The sequence below is a fragment of the Paroedura picta genome, chromosome 3 (assembly GCF_049243985.1).
Source record: "Paroedura picta isolate Pp20150507F chromosome 3, Ppicta_v3.0, whole genome shotgun sequence".
NCBI classification, from domain to species: domain Eukaryota; kingdom Metazoa; phylum Chordata; class Lepidosauria; order Squamata; family Gekkonidae; genus Paroedura; species Paroedura picta.
The window spans coordinates 9,603,411-9,628,634 of NC_135371.1; the positions used below are offsets into that span (position 1 = coordinate 9,603,411).

Below are 25,224 nucleotides of genomic sequence, written 5' to 3' on the forward strand. Positions count from 1 at the left end.
ATGCTGGTAGGGGCTCATGGGAATTGCAGTCCATGGATATATGGAGAGCCACAGTTTGGCCACCCCTGCCCTTCTAGAAAAGAAGCCATATTTTAGCATGGGATCTCTGAATACCAGGAGAAATATGAATAAACTTATTATGTTGCAGGTTAGGTCCAATGAAGTATCTGGAACTGCTGCCCTTCATGTTTGCCTTTGAGAAAATCTATAAAAATTCAAATCTCTTACTCAACATGTCTCTGGGGTACAACATCTATGAGAACTATTTAAATGCAAGAGTGACTTCGGATGCGGTGATAGACCTGCTCTCTGGGGGACAGAAGACTGTTCCAAACTACAGCTGCGGACAGAACAAGCTCTTGGCCGTTCTTGAAGGGGCCAATTCTGAAACCTCCAAGGAGATTTCCACCATCTTAAGCAACTATAAAGTGGCTCAGGTATGGGTCCAAGGGGGAAAGGGGCTGAATCCAACACTGCCAATTGAAGTACAGTGGTATTCTAACTTCACGAGGTGCTATGGACTTAGAAGGGTGTGTGGTCAACTTTTCTTGGATGCTTTAGGATGCTTTGGTCTGATCCTGCATTGAGCAGGGGGTTGGACTAGATGGCCTGCATGGCCACTTCCAACTCTATGATTCTATGATTCTGTGATTCTATGATTCTATGATTCATGCTCTATCGGCCACCTGAAGTAACATGATAAATGTTGATGTCAGAAGAAATAAAGACAAGCCACCCGTGCCTCAAATCTCCACTTGCTGTGCATGGAGGGGGAGTGGGGGTGCTCACCAGGGCTCTGTAATCCTGCCTTAACCTTCCCATCTTAGCAATTTCTTTTTTCAAGTCAAGGTGGATGCTCAACTCTTTCTTTCAAAAAATATTGTAAGGCGCATTTTAATTCCTTCTTTTCAAAACTGACTCCTCAGTCAACCTTGTGAAGAGGACCACAGGCAATCAACTTCAGCACGGCTAAGGTGGCCGAATGAGTCAGGTGTTTGCCTTGAGACTGCAACTTTAGGAGTTTAAGATTTGTTTTTCCCCTTCCAGGAATTTTTTTAAACTTTTTCAAAAGTAAGAAAATGGTCAAAAGTTAAAAACATGAACATTTCAAAAGTAAAAAAAACACACACACACACAAAACAGTGTGCGGAAGGGTAGAGAAAGGTTTTTCAAGTGCAAAAAAACCCTCCTTTGCAGGGGAGAAGTACAACCTCAGCTAGGCTTTAATCTACAAAATTATGGCTCCCAAGCAAGAGTCTTCACTGAACACACATTGTGGTTAAAGCCTCCATGTCAGGCTTTCTTCTTCTTTTTCTTAGTTTTTGTTTCCAAGGGAAGACAAGCAGGGCTCCTTAGATTGCCTTTAATTTAAAAAAAAAAAACGGTATCCAGCATCTCCTTCACTTAAAAAAAAAAAGAAACGACCAAGCTGGGAAGAAAACAGCAGAGAGAGAACACCTCTGGTAAGCGTTCCTCCCATTCCCTCATGAGAAGCATGTGTGGAGACTTGGAAATAACTTATATAGTCCATGGAGCTAAACAGTCTGTGAATTGCCATTTCATTCCCCCAAAACTTGGACTCAGCAGGGAGGTTGATCAGAAATGGCTCCTCTGCAGTGGTCCTCTTGGGTGTGCTCCATAACCATTCAGTCCTTTCATGTGGTTGTAATCCCCACGTGGAGGGACTGAACTAATAAGGATGTGTAGGAATGCTTCTACACCAACAACTATATCAGTTTCTCTTAGAGACACTCTATCAGTCGCCAATCTCTCCCTTTCCTGACTAGATCAGCTACAGTGTGGATAATCATGTGCTCAAAGATGAGCCTCACTTGCCTTTCGTGTACCGGATGGCTCCAAAACAAGATGTGTATTTTATGGGGATTGTCAAGATGCTCCTGCATTTCCGATGGACCTGGATCGGTCTCCTGACTCGGGATAATGCCCAAGGGGAAAGATTCCTGAGAACTATGACCCCCGTGGTCATTGGGAGTGGGATTTGCATTGCCCTCACATTCCGCGTCCCAGCACATTCATTTGGTATGCAGAGGTTATCTTCCGTGACAAAATCCATTTTTGTGCAAAGAAAATGTAATGTATTTGTTTACCATGGAGATGTCTACTCTATCATGGTTCTTGGGACATTGATTAAACAAGTTGAAAAAGCAGAAAACTCCCTTGTGGGGAAAGTTTGGATTATGACAGATTTGCACGATATCAACTTGAGGGTCTTTTTGAGGATGCTTGAGACCCACCACATTCATGGTGCTTTTTCCTTTTTGACCCAGGCAAACGTGAACACTAACTATGACAATTTCGATTCCTTCCTCTTGACTGTCAATAATATTGGAGTGGGAGCATTTCACTGTTTTGATTCAAATCCTGGGTTATCTGTGAAACACTGGAAGAGATGCAGAGAGAAAGAGGAACTGGAGGCCCCATCCGAGGATGTGCTTGAAATGATCCTGTCTCAGGACAGCTACAGCATTTACAACTCCATCCAGGTGGTGGCTCAAGCCTTGAATGCCGCCTGCTCAACCAGATCCCATTGGACGTTGAAAGGAAGATGGAAGGGACTTCAGAAACTGCAGCCATGGCAGGTAATAGTTTTCTCTAAAAACAAGGGGAAACCTGAGTAATTACACAGCATCAGAGTAATACACTTCCATGTCCCATCTAATCTTTCCAACAGTGGCCTGTCTGATGCCCCCATGAAGATGGCTAGAAGGGCCCATTGACCTCAGCCCTTAGCTGTTGACTGTTTTGCAGCCTGTGATAATCAGAGGAATTCAGCCTCTGAAGCTGGAAGCCCCCTTCCACTGTTGTGCCTCATACCCTACACTCAATCGGTCCATTCCCTTTAAAATACAGTTAATGTGCGGAGGTCCACCACGTTTTGTGTAGGTGTGTTTCAGAAGACAACTGACCCTGTGGTCAAATGCTCTTAGGTTATTCCTAGACCAGCTTTATACTGAAAAGATTCCTAGATGATTTAGAATATATTAAAATGCAAATTCATTTAAAAAAAACAATTTCATTGGTTCTACCCCAGGTTCTACTCCATTCATTTTCTATATACAACACATAATTATATATTCCTTGTTTATTAACTAAATTAGAACAGTACACAGAATGGAGGAGAGCCAATGTTATCCCAGGCTTCTAAAACTGGAGGCGAACCACAAAAGTACAGGCCAGTGACTCTGACCTCAATTGCAGGAAAGATAATGGAGTAGATTTTAAAGGGGATAATGTGGAAACATCTGGAGGATAATTTCTGGATCCAGGAAAGTCTGCACGGATTTGTCTGGAGCAAGTCGTGCCAGACCAATCTGTTTCCTTCTTTCATTGAGTGACAGGTTTATTACATCATGGAAACCCAGTTGATGTTATTCATTAGAATTTCAGTATGGCATTTGACAAGGTTCTCCATTGTGTTCAGATGAGTAAACTAGAGGACGGTAAACTGGAGTTTTGGATGGTTAGATGGAGAGAAATTGGATAGAAGACTGCACCCAAAGTGTGGTTGGTCATGGTATTTCATGAGATTGGAGGAAGGTGAGCAGTGGGGTGCCACCGGGTTTTGTAATGGATCTGGTATTTTTAGATCTGGATGACCTGGTGGAGGGAATCCTCTTTAAATTTGTGGATGGCACCAAATTGGGAGTTTCAGAGGAACAAAAATATGAAATGGATAATCTAAAAGATACACATTTCAAAATTCATAATCATTGCAGGTATATGGGGTAAAATAGGGTGTGGGTGGGAATTGAGATGGGGAAGGACGTTGGTGGAGCATAATGCTATGGAGTCCACCCTCCAAAGCAGCCATTTTCCCCAGGGGAAACGTTCTTTCATCTGAAGATGAGCTATAATTCCAGGGGATCTTAAAGTCACATCCCAGTTCCTTCACTTCCTCTACTGGGCTCAGGTTTCCACTTTTTTAAACAATTCCCTCCATAGGGCAAAACCAACCTTACATGTCTGATGAAACTAACGTTACAAAATGCTGGTGCAGAATTGGAATTGGGGTAATTGGAAGAGTATTGTATTTGTAGTCTGTCAAAATGCTGAAGCAGGAAAAGTAGACTCAGAAGAGAGGCCTTGGATCTATCGTCAGTGTCTGATAGAAATTTCTGAGTCTGGAGGCCATTGGCAATGATGCCGAAGCAGAAGAGAATGCCACAAATATGCAAGGCTGCAGAGACCGATATGGCTTCCTGTGTTTCTAAGTGCGGCTGTTTTGCATGTTCTCCTAGCTTCATCCTTTCCTGAAAAACTTCCTGTCTTACAATAATGCCACTGAAGGAGTCTATTTTGATGAGAACGGGGACATGGCAGTGGATTTCGATATCGTGAACTGGGTGGCAACGTCCAATCGGTCCATCAAGAGGGTGAAAGTTGGGAGTGTGGAGAGACGTGGTGCGGAAGACATCAAGTTTACCATCGATCAAGACATCGTTGTGTGGCCCGAATGGTTTAATGAGGTGGGGGGAGAACATATTTCACTTTATACCTCATAAAAACTCTTTAACCTTTCAAGTTCTATACCTGTTTAATCATTTTACAGCCTAAGAATGCACAGAACAAGAGCGGTAGAAGAAGAAGAAGAAGAAGAGTTGGTTCTTATATGCCGAAGGAGGCTCAAAGCGGCTTACAGTCGCCTTCCCATTCCTCTCCCCACAACAGACACCCTGTGGGGTGGGTGAGGCTGAGAGAGCGCTGATATCACTGCTCGGTCAGAACAGTTTTATCAGTGCCGTGGCGAGCCCAAGGTCACCCAGCTGGTTGCATGTGGGGGAGTGCAGAATCGAACCTGGCATGCCAGATTAGAAGTCTGCACTCCTAACCACTACACCAAACTGGCTCTCTGGTAGAGAGGAGTATGATGAGAGAAAGGTGTGGCAATGGGCTGCCAACAACATTCACCGTTAATGGTGGTCTAAGGGTCCAGTCAGGGTTATGGCCAACAGCCGCCACATCCACATCCCAAAGGGGCACTTTCTAATGGTCACAGCCAAGTACACCGAGCCTGAGCCATCTCTAATGAAAGTTTCTGAGGATCCCATTGTCTTTATTATCACTATTCAGGGTATCATCAAGAGAATCATATAGTCTTGGATTTCGAAGGTCTTCATCTTGCAGGTCATTGAATTCAACTTCTGTGCAGGTTTCCCATCCAGGCACTGTCAGGCCCACATATCTTTCCCTGGAAATACTGTCCCTTCAGTGTTCAATGCCAAATACTTGGGTGGCCCAGGGAGCACCAGTTTAGAGCAATTAGGGGCGTGGCTTATTAATGTGGCTCCAAAAGGCATTGGACTGGAACGATGAATCAGCCTCTACAAGCCATTCAACATCTGGGCCTCATAAGGCCCTTTTATTCCTCAGTTATGTTCTCTATTGGCCAAACTATTTTTTTACAAAAATGTAAGCTGAAAATTACATGACAGTGGGCTACAACAAGCTGAAAAGTGAGTCAGCTTGGGGTAGTATTTTAGAGTGATGGCTTCTAATCTGGTGAGTCTGGTTTGATTCTCTGCTCCCTACATGCAGCCAGATGGGTGACCTTGGCCTCATCATAGCTTTGATAGTGCAGTTCTCACAGGACAGTCCTGTCAAATCTCTCTCAGCCTCAACTACTTCATAGCATGCCTGTAGCTGAAAGAAGAAGGGAAGGCAATTGTAAACTTCTTTAAGACTCCTGGTAGAGAAAAGCAGGGTATTAAAAACAGCTCTCCTGTCCAGAATGAAGGCCTGGTTCACTTGATGATAAAATCGAAAAAGGGAAAATCGAAAAATCGAAAAAGGGAGCCCCTGCCTGGGAATTGTAGTCCATGGACATCTGGAGGGCCGCAGTTTTACTACCCCTGCTATAGAGAAAGCTCACAGACACACAAAAGAAACTTCTAATGTATTCTACTTGATGCTCCTTGTCCTTCTGCCTAGACCCTGCCTCAGTCCAGGTGCACTCCAAGTTGTCAACCTGGATACGCTAAGTTGATTAAGGAAGGAGAACCTCTCTGCTGCTACACTTGTTCTCCATGTGTCGAAGGGACAATCTCCACTCAGGAAGGTAAGTCACATTCCCCAGTTCAAATTTTAGGGAAGAGGAACAATGGGGAAAATAATTCCACCACAGCCTGTCCCCTTTGGATTACTTGGCACCCAATACGGATTATGGATCATGTACCATGTGCCTCATGCCAAGTCTGATGTTCAGATCACTTTGCGAGCATTTTCCATACTGTGCTTGACATTCCTTGTCCAGAGTCGGTGGACTACTCCTGCAGTATTGTCAATGGCTGAATTTGTTTGTGGAGCAATGAAGGATCCCAATCAGAAAGTCTCCCAACTCCATCCTTATTAGGCAAGGTTGTTACTGGACTTTCCCCTCATCTCTGGCTGGTGCTGCTTTTCTGGCAAAAGTGTACAATTGTGAATATATTCTCATGGTGAGCCTGTTTAAACAGTGGCGGGAAATGAATCAAATAATAATAATGATGATGATGATGATGACGATGGTAGATATGGTGATACTGAAGGTAATATGTTCTTTTCAGACTCAACAGACTGTCTTAGGTGTCCCGAAGTTCAATATCCAAACAAGATCCAAGATCAATGTGTTCCCAAACATATCACCTTCCTAAACTACAAGGAACCTTTGGGGATCCTCCTAAATGTTCTCACTCTTTTCTTCATCCTAGCTACGAGTTTTGTTTTGGGAATCTTCATTAAATACTTAGAAACGCCAGTAGTCAAAGCCAACAATCGAGATCTCTCCTACATTCTCCTCATCTCCCTCCTGCTTTCGTTTTTGATCTCTTTTCTCTTCATTGGTCAGCCTCACAAGGTGACCTGCCTTGTCCGACAAACTGTCTTCAGCATCATCTTCTCAGTTGCCGTCTCTTCTGTGCTGGCCAAAACTGTCACTGTGGTGGTGGCCTTCATGGCCTCAAAGCCTGGGAGCAGGATGAGGAAATGGCTGGGGAAGAGATTGGCCAATTTCATTGTCTTTTCCTGTTCTGGTATTCAAGTGGGCATCTGCACTCTCTGGCTGGGCGTCTCTCCCCCCTTCCCAGATTCTGACATGCACTCCCAGCCTGGGGAGATCGTACTGCAATGTAACGAAGGGTCCGTAGCCATGTTCTATGCTGCCCTTGGCTACATGGGCTTTCTGGCCGCCATCTGCTTCACGGTGGCCTTCCTGGCCAGGAAGCTGCCTGGGGCCTTCAATGAGGCCAAGCTGATCACCTTCAGCATGTTGGTGTTCTGCAGTGTTTGGGTGTCCTTTGTGCCCACCTACCTGAGCACGAAGGGGAAATACATGGTTGCCGTGCAGGTCTTCTCCATCTTGGCCTCCAGTTTGGGCTTACTGGGATGCATCTTTCTTCCCAAATGCTACATTATTCTACTGAGGCCCCATCTGAATACAAAGGAACAACTCATGGCGAAACATGAAGATGGCCTCTGACTTGGAGTACTCACAGTGCATGCTTTATAATGTTAGTAATCTATAACTCGGTACAATTATGAATTCCATGTAGCATGCTGGGTAATTTACTTCTCCTAAACTGCTTTTAGGCCAAGTATATCTAAAAACCTGAGAAGGTTAAGAAAACTGCTACTTTATATAATAAAAACATATTTCATTTGAATTTTATTTATGGAACTCAAATATATATATATGTGATCGTTGTCCTCTGAGACTCTTGTTGTGTAGTAGTGATAGTATCTTACTGTAATGAGTACCAGGTTTCACAGAAGATACTATTCCTGGTTTCAGGAGACTGAGAGCCAGTTTGGTGTAGTGGTTAGGAGTGCGGACTTCTAATCTGGCATGCCGGGTCCGATTCTGCGCTCCCCCACATGCAACCAGCTGGGTGACCTTGGGCTCGCCATGGCTCTGATAAAACTGTTCTGACCGGGCAGTGATATCAGGGCTCTCTCAGCCTCACCCACCTCACGGGGGGTCTGTTGTGGGGAGAGGAAAGGGAAGGCGATTGTAAGCCGCTTTGAGACTCCTTTGGGTAGAGAAAAGCGGCATATAAGTACCAACTCTTCTTCTTCTTCTTCTTCTTCTTCTTCTTCTTCTTCTTCTTCTTCTTCTTCTTCTTCTTCTTAAATGGTCTGAACAACTGAACAACCTATTACTTCAATCCTTCAAACATTCAGAACAGGAATCTCTGCGGCTAATTCAGAAAGCCCATGTAGCCCTTGGCTACATGGGCTTTCTGGCCGCCATCTGCTTCACGGTGGCCTTCCTAGCCAGGAAGCTGCCTGGGGCCTTCAATGAGGCCAAGCTGATCACCTTCAGCATGTTGGTGTTCTGCAGTGTTTGGGTGTCCTTTGTGCCCACCTACCTGAGCACGAAGGGGAAATACATGGTTGCCGTGCAGGTCTTCTCCATCTTGGCCTCCAGTTTGGGCTTACTGGGATGCATCTTCCTTCCCAAATGCTACATTCTTCTTCTGAGGCCTCAGCTCAATACAAAGGAACAACTCATGGTGAAACAAAAAGATAGCCTCTGACTTGGAGTACATATAGAGCTTGCTTTGTAATGTTAGTGATCTTTCTCCCTACAATTATGAATCCCGTGTTTGGAACTTTGCTTTGCTAAACTGCTGTTAGACCAAGTACATCTGAGAACCTGAGAAGGCTGAGAAAGCTGCTACTTTGTGGAATATAATCATATTTCATTTGAATTTTATTCATGAAGTTTAAATATATCAAAGTATAAAAACAATAAAACAGCAGGATGTGTTACATGTCACACATATATTAGTTATGTCCTAATCTCCAAAGTATGAGCCTCTTGTGGCGCAGAGTGGTAAGGCAGCCGTCTGAAAGCTCTGCCCATGAGGCTGGGAGTTCGATCCCAGCAGCCAGCTCAAGGTTGACTCAGCCTTCCATCCTTCTGAGGTTGGTAAAATGAGTACCCAGCTTGCTGGGGGGTGAAATGGTAATGACTGGGGAAGGCACTGGCAAACCACCCCGTATTGAGTCTGCCATGAAAATGCTGGAGGGCGTCACCCCAAGGGTCAGACATGACTCGGTGCTTGCACAGGGGATACCTTTACCTTTAATCTCCAAAGTGGGGAAGGCACTGGCAAACCACCCCGTATTGAGTCTGCCAAGAAAACGCTGGAGGGCGTCACCCCAAGGGTCAGACATGACTCGGTGCTTGCACAGGGGATACCTTTACCTTTACCATCTCCAAAGACCTAATCCATTTTGACGTATACGGGTGTTCCTCAGAGTTCAATATTAAGAACACACTAATGTTCTAGAAAAACATACAGCTATATATAAAATATGTTTTTGCATCATTTTTGAATCACCAGGGGGGTAAACCAATTTCTATATTCAAGTGGAGGTCCCTTGCTAAGCCACTGGATGTTAATAGTTCTTAAACAGATAAGGGCATTTCAAGGGGCTGTCTTCAGGAACCTTCCCTTGTGTTGAAGAAGCCCTGCTGGGTGCTCTTGTGTGCCTATCACACTAACTGGGTAGAAATGAGAGCAGGAAAAGCAAACACTTACTGTTAAATAGACGTCCCTCCCCATTGCTCTTTTTTTTTTTTAAAGGAGCTGTATTAATTAAAGGAAGGCCAAGCGTCAAAGAATTGAGGCTTTTGAACTCTGGTGCTGGAGAAGAGTCTTGCGAGTCCCTTGGACTGCAAGGCGAACAAACGGGTCGGTCCTAGAGGAGATCAGCCCTGCCTGCTCCTTAGAAGGCCAGATCCTGAAGATGAAACTCAAATACTTTGGCCACCTCATGAGAAGGAAGGACTCCCTGGAGAAGAGCCTAATGCTGGGAGCGATCGAGGGCAAAAGAAGAAGGGGACGACAGAGAATGAGGTGGCTGGATGGAGTCACTGAAGCAGTCGGTGTGAACTTAAATGGACTCCGGGGAATGGTGGAGGACAGGAAGGCCTGGAGGATCATTGTCCATGGGGTCGCGATGGGTCGGACACAACTTCGCACCTAACATATAACAACATTAACTAGCGAGCTTGTGCAAAGCATTAGCATTGTACTGTTGGGTTCCCGTTCTTCTTGATGCCATAGAACTAGGGGTTCCCTAGTTTTTTGCCAGGTCTTCTTATTCTTAGTCCTTGTTCTTATTCAACACTGGAGACAACAGACAGGAATGCTCAGCAGGGCAGTCATTAGCAGCACCTGAACCCTGCTGTGCAACTCACGTACTTTTTAAAAATTATACTGTCATGGCCCATCATGGAGTTTTGGACTGTACAAAATCTTGGAAGGCTATATTATTACACAGGCTTTCTCCACCAAGGTTTCGTGGTGTTTGAACATGGGAAATACGGGTGGAGTCCTATTTGCTTGGATCTTGATGCTGTAAGGTGTGTGGCTGAGCCTGGGAAATAGGGGTAGAGAGGTATGGGCACTGGCAGGTTAAAAATCAAAACATAAAGAATAATAATAATAAGAGTTGGTTCTTATATGCCACTTCTCTCCACCTGAAGGAGTCTCAAAGCGGCTTACAGTCCCCTTCTCTTTCCTCTCCCCACAACAGAGACCCTGTGAGGGAGGTGAGGCTGAGGGAGCCCTGATATTACTGAAGAAGAGGAGTTGGTTCTTATATGCCGCTTTCCTCTACCTGAAGGAGTCTCAAAGTGGCTTACAGTCGCCTTCCCTTTCCTCTCCCCACAACAGGCACCCCGTGAGGGAGGTGAGGCTGAGAGAGCCCTGATATTACTGAAGAAGAAGAAGAGTTGGTTCTTATATGCTGATTTCCTCTACCCAAAGGAGTCTCAAAGTGGCTCCCAATCACCTTCTCTTCCCACAACAGTCACCCTGTGAGGGAGGTGAGGCTGGGAAAGCCCTGAGATTCCTGCTCAATCAGAACAGCTTTCTCAGTGCTGTGGCGAGCCCAAGGTCACCCAGCTGGTTGCCTGTGGGGGGAGGAGCAGGGAATCAAACCCGACTCGCCAGACTCCTAACCACTGCACCAAACTGGCTCTCAAGGATGTCAGCGAAGGTATTTTGCCAATGCGATATGGCTGGTGTAGATGAAATAACTCCAGAAACCTTACTGAAATACTCAAACCAAACTTTCCCTGGGATTTGTGCTTCAAATTGACACAATGAACTACTTTAACCCATTTGAGCCCAGTTCCCAGAAACATGGTTCATTCTTTTCGAAGACTGCCAATTCCAACTCTCATTCCATAACTGTCAAGCAAGATCTTTTATATTGAGATCTGAGTTGGAAAAGATGAGACATCAAGACACCAGAGTTACCACTTCTGACCTGTCTCATACAAGAGGTCAAGGTTTTTTCTGAATGCTTTGCGTTCTCCATCAAACCATCCATTGCTTGTACAAGGTATAGCTTTTACTGGACTATTGTTTATTAATAGTGGTTTGAGGCGATGGCCTCATTGGATTTAATAGCATCATTATGACAGTGTAAAAGAATTAGCCGCAGAGATTCCTGTTCTGAATGTTTGAAGGATTGAAGTAATAGGGTGTTCAGTTGTTCAGACCATTTAAGAAGAAGAAGAAGAAGAAGAAGAAGAAGAAGAAGAAGAAGAAGAGTTGGTACTTATATGCCGCTTTTCTCTACCCAAAGGAGTCTCAAAGCGGCTTACAATCGCCTTCCCTTTCCTCTCCCCACAACAGACCCCCCGTGAGGTGGGTGAGGCTGAGAGAGCCCTGATATCACTGCCCGGTCAGAACAGTTTTATCAGAGCCATGGCGAGCCCAAGGTCACCCAGCTGGTTGCATGTGGGGGAGCGCAGAATCGAACCCGGCATGCCAGATTAGAAGTCCGTACTCCTAACCACTACACCAAACTGGCTCTCAGTCTCCTGAAACCAGGAATAGTATCTTCTGTGAAACCTGGTACTCATTACAGTAAGATACTATCACTACTACACAACAAGAGTCTCAGAGGACAATGATCACATATATATATATTTGAGTTCCATAAATAAAATTCAAATGAAATATGTTTTTATTATATAAAGTAGCAGTTTTCTTAACCTTCTCAGGTTTTTAGATATACTTGGCCTAAAAGCAGTTTAGGGGAAGTAAATTTCACAGCATGCTACATGGGATTCATAATTGTACCGAGTTATAGATTACTAACATTATAAAGCATGCACTGTGAGTACTCCAAGTCAGAGGCCATCTTCATGTTTCACCATGAGTTGTTCCTTTGTATTCAGATGGGGCCTCAGTAGAATAATGTAGCATTTGGGAAGGAAGATGCATCCCAGTAAGCCCAAACTGGAGGCCAAGATGGAGAAGACCTGCACGGCAACCATGTATTTCCCCTTTGTGCTCAGGTAGGTGGGCACAAAGGACACCCACACACTGCAGAACACCAGCATGCTGAAGGTGATCAGCTTGGCCTCATTGAAGGCCCCAGGCAGCTTCCTGGCTAGGAAGGCCACCGTGAAGCAGATGGCGGCCAGAAAGCCCATGTAGCCAAGGGCAGCATAGAACATGGTGACGGACCCTTCGTTACATTGCAGTACGATCTCTCCAGGCTGGGAGTGCATGTCAGAGTCTGGGAAGGGGGGAGTGATGCCCAGCCAGAGAGTGCAGATGCCCACTTGAATGGTGGAACAGGAAAAGACAATGGAGTTGGCCAAGCTCTTCCCCAGCCATTTCCTCATCCTGCTCCCAGGCTTTGAAGCCATGAAGGCCACCACCACAGTGACAGTTTTGGCCAACACTGAAGAGACAGCAACTGAGAAGATGATGCTGAAGACAGTTTGTCTGAGAAGGCAGGTCACCTTGTGAGGCTGACCAATGAAGAGAAAAGAGGACAAAAAGGAAAGCAGGAGGGAGATGAGGAGAACATAGGAGAGGTCCCGATTGTTGGCTCTGACTACTGGCGTTTCAAAGTATTTAATGAAGATTCCCAAAACAAAACTTGTGGCTAGGATGAAGGAAAGAGTGAGAACATTTAGGAGGATCCCCAAAGGTTCCTTGTGGTTCAGGAAACTGATATGCTTGGGAACACATTGATCTCGTATCTTGTTTGGATGTTGATCTTCTGGACACCCGTGACACTGAGTTGAGTCTGAAAATAACATTTTAGCTTCAGTATCACCACATCTATGACAATATTTGCTTTTTTTCTGTTGCGAGAATTTATTCACAATTGAACACCCCTTTGCCAGAAAGGCAGGACAAGGCAGAGATGAGGGAAAAGTCCGGTAACAACCTTGCCTAATAAGGATAGAGTTGGGAGGCTTACCGATTGGGATCCTTCATTGCTCCACAAACAAAATCAGCCTCTGATAATACTGCAGGAGCAGCCCTCAGACTCTTGCCAGGGAATGTCAAGCACAATATGGAAAATGCTGTCAAGGTGATCTAAACATCAGACTCGGCATGAGGCACTTGGCAGATGATCCATAAACCGTAATGGGTGCTAAGTAATCCAAAGGGGAGAAGCTGGGATGGAATTATTTTCCTCGCTCTGTCTCCTCCCTACAATCAGAACTGGGGAATGTGACTTACCTTCCTGAGTAGAGATCGTCCCTTCCACACATGGAGAACAATCGTAGCAGCAGAGAGGTTCTCCTTCCTTAATGAACTTAATGTATCCAGGTGGACAGCTTTTCGTGCATCTGGAATGAGGCCGGGTCTAGGCAAAAAGACAAGGAGAATCGAGCTGAACACATTAGAGGCTTTGTTTTGTGTGCCTGTGATTTTTCTCTGTAGAAACCACAAACCGGGAATGGATAGATCTTTGATGGAGAAACTTCTGCTAATTTAGGGCATGGGGCAAAAGGAGTCCGAAGGCTCATTTGTATTCTCATTTTTACAGGTTGTGTCTGTTTATTACTCAGAATTTTGTTTTAGCATTTCACAGCAGAGTTTCCTGCGTGCTGGTTAATAAGCATGACCTGATTGGTGAGCTTAGCACTACCCACTGCACCTCAGAGCGTACGGAATACTATTGGAACCTCAATACCAGAACTCACCGAGAAATGGAAGAAGAGCAGCTTGATGGAAAATACAAGTAGAAGAGTTGTTTTTTAGACCCTGGAGTCTCAAAACGGTTAATAATTGCCTTCCCTTACTCTCCCCACAACAGGCATGCTGTCAGGTAGGTAAGCTCAGTGATTTCTGAGCGGACTGTTCTCTGAGAACTGCACTATCAGGGTTGTGACAAGGTCACATATCTGGCTGCGTGTGGGGGAGTGGGAAATCAAACTCGACTTGGCCAATTAGAAGTCACTGCATGAAACCTCTACCCCAAGCTAACTATCCTTTCATCTTTTGCTAGCCCACTATCATTCAATTGTCAGTGTATATTTTTGTTGGAAAGAGTTTGGCCAATAGAGAACAGAATAGAGGAATAAAAGGATCTTATGAAGCCCAGATGATACAGAGGCAGAAAGGAGAATTCAGTATCCCAGTCCAATGTCTTTGGCAGCCAGGTTCAGTTGCTCCATCCTGGATTCCTCTAAATTGGTTCTCCTTGGGTGTCCCAAATATTTGGCATTGAACACTGAAGGCACTGTAGACCCCAGTTAAGCTAAGCAAGTCTCACAGTACCTGGATGGAAAACCTGGGTGTAAACTGCACGGAGCTTTTATTCCAACCCCAGATCGATTCAGTCCCTGCCCTCTACACAGAATGCGATTTCCGTTTGGATTTGGGGCAATTTTAATTTTCCTTCTGCAGCAAGAAGGATTGATCTGGAGTGACCCTACCTTTATTGTGCGATAACTCAGACTGCTGCTAATCCTGAATATATTCAGAAAATCGCATTGTTTTGAATCTGGGCTCTCCTCCGTGGTAGAGGACCCGTGATTGGCTACAGGTGGTCACGTGACAAGCCTGCCTCAAAGGAGAAGCCCCTAATTTCAACTTCTGTCGGCCTTGGATATTTTTTTGTGCCTTCTTCGTCCGTCCCCCCCTTCAAGAAAAGAAGGGATTTTTTCCTCCCTCCTCTGACTTCTTGGATCCTCTTCCCCCCTTCAAGAAAACAAAGAAAGAGTCTCCATTTGCCTCCCCACCACCACCTTCTGAGCCTCCCTAACCACGTGCAGAAGACTTTCCTGTTTCAATGGGGAGGGGGGGAAGAGGAAGACCCGAGTTCAAAGCGATCTGAATTCAACAGGATTGACAATGGAATAAAGAAAGTAAGTGCAGACTCTGCCCTGGACAAAAGGTTAATTCAATGACCTCCAAAATCAAGATCTTCCAAATCCAAGACTCTATGATTCTCCTGATGACATCCCGAAAAACTGATAATGAAGACAATGTGCTTTCCAGAAACTTTCATTAGGGATGGCTCAGGCCCGGTGCTCTTGGCTGTGAGGATTAGAGAGAGCCCCTTTGGGATGTGGATTTGGGGTCTGTTGCCCATGCCCCGGACTGGGCTATCAGACCACCATTAATGGTGAATGTTGTTGGCAGCCCACTGCCACGTATTTCTCTTATCATACACCTCTCTACCACTCTCGTTCTCTATGTTCTTAAGCTGGAAAATGATTAAACAGGAATAAGAGTTCAAAAGTTGAAGAGTTTTCAAAAGGTATAAAACGAAATAAGTTTCTCCCCACCTTATTAAACCATTCTGGCCACACAATGATGTCTTGATCAATGGTAAACTTTATCTCTTCAGAACCATGTCTCTGCACACTCCCAACTTTCACCCTCTTGAGGGACGAATTGGGTGTTTCCACCCAATTCACAATATCGAAATCCACTGCCATGTCCCCATTCTCACCAAAATAAATTCCTTCAGTGGCATTATTGTGAGACTGGAAATTTCTCAGGAAAGGATGAAGCTAGGAGAACATGCAAAATAGCAGCACTTAGAAATACAGGAAGCCATCTTGGTTATTGCAGCCTTGTATATTTGTTTCCTTCCCTTATGCTTCATCATCTGTGCCAATGGCCTCCATGCTCAGAAATACATCAGATAAGAACAACAAGATGTGGCAAAACCATTAAATCCCCAATTCTATCCCCATAGAGAAGGCAAGGAAGGGCAGATAACTCTAACTCCGCCATGCAACTAGCAATGTCTTTGTCCTAAGGGGGGGGGGGTCAGACAGATCTTCCTTAGCGATAGGTGTACAGGTCCCAGGTATACAGGTCCCAGACGGCGCAGGGCCTTAAAGGTTAATACCAAAACCTTGAACTGGATCTGGACCACAACTGGCAACCCAAGCAGCTGCCTCATCACTGGCTGGATATGGGTCCTCCATGGTGTTCCTGTAAGGACCCTAGCTGCTGCATTTTGTACCAGCTGCAATTTCCGGATCAAGCTCAAGGTCAGGCCCGCACAGAGCGAGTTACGGTAATATATTCTGGAGGTGTGGCCAGGGGTCCAGGAGATAGGGAGGGTGCTAGAAACCGAGCCTGGCGAAGATGGAAAAATGCCTGTCCAGCTACCTTTTTGACCTGAACCTCCATAGTTAGGGAGGCATCGAAGGTTGCTCCCAAGTTCCTGGCCTGGGACGCGATGGTCTGTTGTTTTCCTGCCAAGGTGGGGAGACGCGCTTCCTGGACTGCCCCCGTCCTCCCCAGCCACAGGATCTCCATCTTGGAGGGGTTGAGTTTCAGGTGACTCTGCTCTAACCATTCTGCCAGGGCTTCCAAACATCTGGCAAATGGTTCCGGGAGGAATCCGGGCGGCCGTCCATAAGGAGATACAGCTGGGTGTCATCCGCATACAGATGACACCCCAATCCGAAGCTCCGCACCAATTGGGCCAGAGAGCGCATAAAGATGTTAAATAGCATTGATATGCGCTCAATAATTCCTCCCCCCACTGCCACCCTCTGGCTCCGGTTATGGAGGAAGGAGCATAATCAGCTGAGTGCTGTGCCCCTTCTCCCAGTACTGGCGGGGTGGCAAGCCAGCAGTTCGTGATCGACCACGTCAAACGCAGCTGACAGATCTAATAGATTAATCATTTCTTATTAATCAATTCTTATTTAATTTAATTCCTCTGAACTCCTCCCAATTTGATGTCATCCACAATTTGATGAGTCTCTCAGAAACAGCCCTGTGGCACCCCACTGCTCCCCTCCCTCCAGTTTGATGAAATATCATTGACAACCACTCTTTCAGTGCGGTTTTCTAGTCAATTCCCTATCTACCTAACCATCTGAAAATCCAGTCTATAGTCCTCTAGTTAACCATCAGAACACCATGGGGATGCTTTTCTAAAGCCTTACTGAAATTCAGGTGAAGAACATCAATTGAGTATCCACGTTACAATAAGCTGATCACTCAAAGAAGGAAACCAGGTTGGTCTGACAGAACGTGTTGGAGATGAATCCATGCTGACTTCCTTGGATCAACCAATTGTCGTTCATATGTTTGCAGATTGTCCCCTTTAAAATCTATTCCATTATCTTCCTTGCAATTGAGGTCAGACTCATTGGCCTGTAGTTTCCCGGGTCACCTCTCCTCCCTTTTTGAAGACTGGGATGACATTGGCTCCAGTCTGTGTACTGTTCTAATTAAATTTCGTAAACAAGAAACATGGAGGGATCCACCAATGAGAATTTGGTGGAATTTGTATTTTAATATATTATAAATCACCTGGGAAAAGGTGAACTGGTCTAAGAATATCCTAAGTATATTTCAGTGTTAATTGGTTTAAAGAAGAAAAAAGAGAAGAATTTGACCCCAAAGACAGTTGACTTCTGACACACACGAACACAAAATGTGGTGGCAGTTCAACACCTTACATGGATTTCAAAAGGGACGGACAGATGGGTGGAGAAGACAGTGTAGGGTATGAGGCACGACAGTGGAAGGAGCTTCCAGCTTCAGAGGCTGAATTCCTCTGGTTATCACAGGCTGTCAACATCTGAGGGCTGTGGTCAATGGGCCCTTCTAGCCAGTTTATTGGGTGCATCAGACAAGCCAGTGTAAATGGCAATTACATGGGACTTGGAAGAATATTTGATGCAACGTAGCTACTCAAATGTTCCCATGTTTGTAGAGAAAACCAATACCTGCCATGGCTGCAGCGTCTGATGTCCCTCCCATCGTCCTTTCAACGTCCGATCAGCTTGGGATGAAGTGGCAGCCTTCAAGACACGAGCCACCACCTGGATGGAGTTGTAAATGCTGTAGCTGTCTTGAGACAGGGTCATTTCAAGCACCTCCTTGGATGGGGCCTTCAGTTCCTCTTTTTCTTTGCATACTTTCCACCGTTTCACAGATAACCTAAGATCTGAATCGAAACAATGAAATACTCCTTTTATAATTTTACTGAGAGTCAAGAAGAAGGAATCCAGATATTCGTAGTCAGTATTCACCTTTCCCCGGATCATGAAGGATAACGCACCATAAATGGGAAACATCTGAAAAACCCTGAAAATCACCCCCAAGCTCACATCGTGAATAACCGTGGTAATCCAAAGTTTCCAAAAAAACTTTATTCCTCTCTCATCATGTCTCATGAAAAGCAGAACAGTCATCACATAGTCGATGTCTCCATGGTAAACCAGTACATTCCATTTTCTTTGCGTTTGAATGGGATGTGACCAGGAATGCAGTACCTTCTCATCAAGATATTGTATTGGGATGCGTACGGTGAAGGCAATGCAAATCCCACTCTCGATGACCAAGGGGGTCATTGTCCCGAGGAATCTTTCTCCTTTTTCATTGTCCAGGGTCATGAGTCCGATCCAGGTCCATTGGAAATGCAGGAGCATCTTGACAATCCCCATCAAATACACTTCTTGATTTGGGGCCATCCGGTACACAAAAGGCGACTGAGGCTCATCTTTGAGCACGTCATTATCCACACTGTAGCTGATCTAGTTTGGAAAGGGAGATATAAGGGACTGACTGAGTGTCTCTAAGAGGAAGTGATATAGTTGTTAGTGCAGAAGCATTCATACAGTTAGGTGTCTATGGTAGCCTGTGTCTGAGTGGGTATCCTTCTTAGTTCAGTCCCTTCAAGTGGGGATTAGAACCAGACTGTTTTTTTCCTCAAAAGATACGGAGCGCACCCAGGAGGACCACTGCAGAGGAGCTATTTCTGATCAGCCTTCCTGCTGAGTCCAAGGACTTTTCTGCATGCGTAGGATAATGCACTTTCAGTGTACTTTTGCTGCTGGACTTTCCTGTGCAGAACAGGAAAATCTACTCCTAAAGTGCACTGAAAGTGCATTAACTAATGTGTGCAGAAGGGGCCCAGGTTTTTTGGGGGTGAAATGGCAATTTACAGACTCTTTCGTTCCACCAACAGCCCAACTTATTTCCCAGTTTCCATAAGTGCTTCACACCCGGGGGTGGGGGGAGAGAAATGCTCACCAATCCTGTCCTCTCTGCTGTTTTCTTCCCAACTTGGTAGTTTCATTTGTTAAGGAGATGCTGGATTCTTTTTGTAAAAAATTAAAACCAATATAAGCAGCCATACTTCTCTCCCTTTGCCATAAAAGTGAGAGCATATGCAGAAATCCTGGCAGAAAGGCTTTAATTACAATGTCAGTAAAGACACTTGCTTGGGAATCATAGTTTTGTAGGTTGAAGCCTAATTGAAGGTTGCCTTTTTTCCCCACATAGGAAATTATCTTGAAAAGCATCCCCCTCTCCCTGCTGTGCATTTTCTCTTACTTTTGAAATTGTTGTTGTTATGTGCGAAGTCGTGTCCGACCCATCGCGACCCCATGGACAATGATCCTCCAGGCCTTCCTGTCCTCCACCATTCCCCGGAGTCCATTTAAGTTTGCACCTACTGCTTCAGTGACTCCATCCAGCCACCTCATTCTCTGTCGTCCCCTTCTTCTTTTGCCCTCGATCGCTCCCAGCATTAGGCTCTTCTCCAGGGAGTCCTTCCTTCTCATGAGGTGGCCAAAGTATTTGAGTTTCATCTTCAGGATCTGGCCTTCTAAAGAGCAGTCAGGGTTAATCTCCTCTAGGACTGACCGGTTTGTTCGCCTTGCAGTCCAAGGGACTCGCAAGAGTCTTCTCCAGCACCAGAGTTCAAAAGCCTCAATTCTTTGTCGCTCGGCCTTCCTTATGGTCCAACTTTCGCAGCCATACATTGCAACTGGGAATACCATAGCCTTGACTAAACGCACTTTTGTTGGCAGGGTGATGTCTCTGCTTTTTAGGATGCTGTCTAGATTTGCCATAGCTTTCCTCCCCAGGAGCAAGCGTCTTTTAATTTCTTTGCTGCAGTACCCATCTGCAGTGATCTTGGAGCCCAGGAAAATAAAATCTGTCACTATCTCCATTTCTTCCCCATCTATTTGCCATGAATTGAGAGGGCCGGATGCCATGATCTTTGTTTTCTTGATGTTGAGTTTCAAGCCAACTTTTGCACTCTCCTCCTTCACCCGCATCAACAGGCTCTTTAGTTCCTCTTCACTTTCTGCCATTAGAGTGGTATCATCTGCATATCTGAGGTTGTTGATATTTCTCCCTGCAATCTTGATCCCAATTTGTGACTCCTCTAATCCCGCATTTCTCATGATGTGCTCTGCATACAAGTTAAATAGGCAAGGCGACAGTATACAGCCTTGCCGAACTCCTTTCTCAATTTTGAACCAGTCAGTGATTCCATGTTCAGTTCTCACTGTTGCTTCTTGACCTGCATATAAATTTCTCAAGAGACAAATAAGATGCTCTGGTATTCCCATCTCTTTAAGAACTTGCCACAATGTGTTGTGCTCCACACAATCAAAGGCTTTAGCATAGTCAATGAAGCAGAAGTAGACGTTCTTCTGGTACTCCCTAGCTTTCTCCATGATCCAGCGTATGTTGGCAATTTGATCTCTAGTTCCTCTGCCTCTTCGAAATCCTGCCTGTACTTCTGGAAGTTCTCGATCCACATATTGCTGGAGCCTAGCTTGTAGGATTTTGAGCATAACTTTGCTAGCATGAGAAATTAGTGCAATGGTGCGGTAGTTTGAACATTCTTTGGCATTGCCCTTCTTTGGGATTGGAATGTAAACTGACCTTTTCCAATCCTGTGGCCATTGTTGAGTTTTCCAAATTTGCTGGCATATTGAGTGTAGCACTTTTACTGCATCGTCTTTTAAGATTTTGAATAGTTCAACTGGAATGCTGTCACCACCACTAGCTTTATTGTTGCTCAGACTTCCTAAGGCCCATTTGACTTCACATTCCAGGATGTCTGGCTCCAGGTCAGTAACTACCCCACTGTGGTCATCAGGGATGTTAAGCTCGCTCTTGTATAGTTGTTCTGTATAATTTTGCCACCTTTGTTTAATCTCTTCTGCTTCTGTGAGGTCCCTACCATTTTGGTCCCTTATCATACCCAACTTTGCATGAAATGTTCTCTTCATATCTCCAATTTTCTTGAAAAGATCTCTGGTCCTCCCCATTCTATTGTTTTCTTCTATTTGTTTGCACTGTTCATTTAAGAAGGCATTCTTATCTCTTCTAGCTTTTCTCTGAAATTCTGCATTCAATTGGGTGTATCTTTCTCTTTCTCCCTTGCCTTTCACTTCCCTTCTCTCCTTAGCTATTTGTAAAGCTTCCTCAGACAGCCATTTTGATTTCTTGCATTTCTTTTTCTTTGGGATGGTTTTAGTTGCTACCTCTTGTACAATGTTGCGAACCTCAGTCCATAGTTCTTCAGGCACTCTGTCTATCAGATCTAATTCCTTAAATCTATTTGTCACCTCTACTGTGTATTCGTCGGGGATATGATTTAGTTCATACCTGAGTGGCCTAGTGCTTTTCCCTACTTTCTTCAATTTAAGCCTAAATTTTGCAACAAGAAGCTCATGATCTGAACCACAATCAGCTCCTGGTCTTGTTTTTATTGACTGGATAGAACTTTTCCATCTTTGGCTGCAGAGCACATAGTCAATCTGATTTCTGTGTTGACCGTCTGGTGATGTCCATGTGTAGAGTCGTCTCTTGGGTTGTTGGAAAAGAGTGTTTGCTATGACCATTGTATTCTCTTGACAAAATTCTACCAGCCTGTGCCCTGCTTCATTTTGTACTCCAAGGCCAAACTTGCCTGTTATCCCGGTTATCTTTTGGCTTCCTACTTTAGCATTCCAATCCCCCATGATGATAAGCACATCATTTTTTGGTGTTGCTTCTAGAAGGTGTTGTAGGGCTTCATAGAACTGATCAACTTCATCCTCTTCAGCAGCAGTGGTTGGGGCATAGACCTGGATCACTGTGATGTTGAATGGTTTGCCTTGGATTCGAACTGAGATCATTCTGTCATTTTGGGGATTGTATCCCAAGACTGCTTTTCCTACTCTCTTATTGATTATGAAGGCTACTCCATTTCTTCTGCGAGATTTTTGTCCACAGTAGTATACCTGATGGTCATCTGAATTAAATTCACCCATTCCTGTCCATTTTAGTTCACTGATTCCTAAAATGTCGATGTTCAGTCTTGTCATCTCTTGTTTGACCACGTCCAGCTTACCTTGATTCATGGATCTGACGTTCCAGGTTCCTATGGAATAAAAATCTTTACAGCATCGGACTGTCTTTTCGCCACCAGTTACTTCCACAACTGAGCGTCCTTTCGGCTTTGGCCCAGTCGCTTCATTCATTCTGGCACTACTCGTACTAGCCGTCTGCTCATCCCCAGTAGCATATTGGACACCTTCCGACCTGAGGGGCTCATCTTCCAGCGTCATATCGTTATGCCTATTGGAACTGTCCATAGAGTTTTCATGGCAAAGATACTGGAGTGGTTTGCCATTTCCTTCTCCAGTGGATCACCTTTTGTCAGAGCTCTCAGCTATGACCTGTCCGTCTTGGGTGGCCCTGCACGGTATAGCTCATAGCTTCACTGAACTACGCAAGCCCCCTTGCCACAACAAGGCAGCGATCCTTGAAGGGGGTACTTTTGAAATGCTCATCATTTATCCATTGTTGTTCCTCTTAATATTTGTGAAACAGCCTTGTGGGTGGAGAGTGTCTGGCTGTCCCAGTTGCAATAGGGCCCTGCCCCTAATGCTCCTGCCCTCCATCCCTGCATGCTAGCCAATTTGCTTTCAGATGCCTCAGCAGACGTGTGAGAGAGAGACACACACACACAGACAGCCTTGCCAAACCGCACACAAGCGGTCTGATAACCCTCCATATCCCTGCTGCGATGGAGAGAGAGACAGACTCTGAGAGAGTTGCCCTAAATGGCTAACGAGGCCTCTCCTGCAGGACAGACCAAGAGAGAGAGAGAGAGTTGCATCTGCCAGTGTCCCCTGGGTCCTAGCGCCCATTGCATTCCTGGTTGCAACGGGCTTTCTTGCTAGTGTTTTAATAATGGACAATTTTAAACTTTTGACTATATTTTTACTTTTTAAGATTAAAGTAAAGTAAAAAGAAAGAAAGAAGAACACCTTCATGGGTTAAAAAAAAAACAACCCTCAAAATAAAAGAAATAAAAAAGAAATAAAAACTCCTGCATGCTAGGGAAAAACCCCTCAAACTCCACAGTCAACTTAGAAAGTCACAGAAAGTCACAGTCTGAAGGTGACCCGACTCAGTCAGCCACCTCAGCTACGTCGAAGTTTATTGCCTGCGGGTCCTCTGCACCAGGTTCAGTGATGGTTTAAAAAAAAATAAAGAAGTAAATGAATACAACAATCTTTAAAACATAAGTGTTATGAGGCGCCTTCACTTTAAAAAAGAAATTGTGAATTTGGGAGGGGAAAGGCAGGAGAAAAGAGCCCTGGTGAGCTCCAACCCCCCTTCCCCTAAAGCACGGACTCGAGGCAAGAATGCCTTGTCTTTACCTCTTCTGACATCAGTGTTTATCACATGACTTAAGGGGGCTGGTAGAACAGGAAAAATTCTTCTTCAGCATAAAAGTTGACATAAAATAAAGGAAGCCCTGAAATGCAGTAAAAAGAAAAGTCTGGAAATAAAATCTCTGCTACTGCCAGCAAACAATCAGCAGCATTCAACAGCTCAAACAAAGGGAGGAGGAGGGGAAAGAATAAATGCAACCACTTTTTCTTATTAGCATGCAGATTTAAACTGCGATCTGGAGAAGAAAATCTGAGGAAGAAGATAAGTGGAGAATGCAGGGACAGATGAGAATAGGATGTGGATTAAAGAGGCACTGCTTCAATTCTGTGAGAATCAAAATTGAACTGTGAATGCAGATAGCACCCTGGACTCCTGTGTGCAGTTCTGGAGGCCACACTTCAAAAGGAATGTGGACGAAATTGAGAGGGTTCATGGGAAAGCAACGAGGATGATCTGGGGCCTGGGGACCAAAAACTATGAGGAAAGACTGAGATAAGTGGTAATCTTCATCCTGGAGAAGAGGAGATGGAGAGGGGACATGATTGCTCTCTTTAAGTATTTGAAATGCGGTCAGAGGAGGGCAGGGAATTGTTCCTGTTGGCAGCAGAGGATAGAGCCTGCAGTAATGGGTTTAAACTATTATTTTTAAGATGTAGAAAAGTGTCTTAATTGATGATAACAGAAGGTCTGGTTTCATGTTTCGTGTTTCCAGACGAATGCACCTGTAGCTAACGTCTGCTTGGTGGGAGTGGAGAAAGGTCCCTGTCAGGCAGGGGGGTGCTGGCCCTGAGCTCAGGAAGGGATCTGTTCAGTTTGGTCCAGCTGCTTGACACCTGGGTCAGGTGAGGAAACACTGCATTCCCTATGGCTAAAACGGGCACTTAAGGGCACTCTAAGTCCTTGGCATCTCATGAGCTTAGAAGAACACCATACTTAGAAGAAGCCATACTTAGATAGGTATTGTTGGATTCATCCTCCTTCCCCCTCGGACCCATACCTGAGGGATTTTGTAGATGCTTAACATGGTGGAAATCTGCTTGGAGATTTCAGAGTCGGCCCCTTCAAGAACGGCCAAGAGCTTGTTCTGACTTCCACAGCTGTAGTTTGGAACCGTCTTCTGTCCCCCAGAGAGCAGGTCTATCGCCGCTTCAGAAGTCACTCTTGCATTTAAATAGTTCTCATAGATGTTGTATCCCAGAGACATATTGAGTAGGAGACTCGAATGTTTATAGATTTTCTCAAAGGCAAACATGAAGGGCAGGACTTCCACATGCGTCATTACCTCTAAACTGGAACATAGTATGTTTAGTCACATTTCCCCTGTTATTCAGTGCTGCCTGGGGTGGTGAAACTGTAGCTCTCCAGATGTCCATGGACTACAATTCCCATGAGCCTCTGGCAGCATGCACTAGGGCCCCTTACAGGCAATAGAGTCCTTCCCTCAGAACTAACACCATGCTGTTCCCTTTTTGAGCATGAAGCATGAAGCTGATCCTAA

The 25,224-nt window shown here is 45.0% G+C and overlaps 2 protein-coding genes across 2 annotated transcripts; one reads left to right on the forward strand and one right to left on the reverse strand.

The window, feature by feature from the left end:
- The first annotated feature begins 233 nt into the window (after positions 1-233).
- LOC143834476 (vomeronasal type-2 receptor 26-like) lies at positions 234-7,474 on the forward strand. Its single transcript, XM_077331302.1, has 5 exons — positions 234-437; positions 1,788-2,600; positions 4,260-4,487; positions 5,950-6,076; positions 6,564-7,474. The coding sequence occupies exons 1-5, from the start codon at positions 234-236 to the stop codon at positions 7,472-7,474; spliced, it is 2,283 nt and encodes a 760-aa protein (XP_077187417.1).
- A 4,677-nt stretch (positions 7,475-12,151) lies between these two features.
- LOC143834259 (vomeronasal type-2 receptor 26-like) lies at positions 12,152-22,837 on the reverse strand. Its single transcript, XM_077330921.1, has 5 exons — positions 22,813-22,837; positions 17,978-18,789; positions 15,563-15,790; positions 13,506-13,632; positions 12,152-13,062 (listed from the first exon to the last, which is right to left on the reverse strand). The coding sequence occupies exons 1-5, from the start codon at positions 22,835-22,837 to the stop codon at positions 12,152-12,154; spliced, it is 2,103 nt and encodes a 700-aa protein (XP_077187036.1).
- Between the last annotated feature and the right edge of the window lie 2,387 nt (positions 22,838-25,224).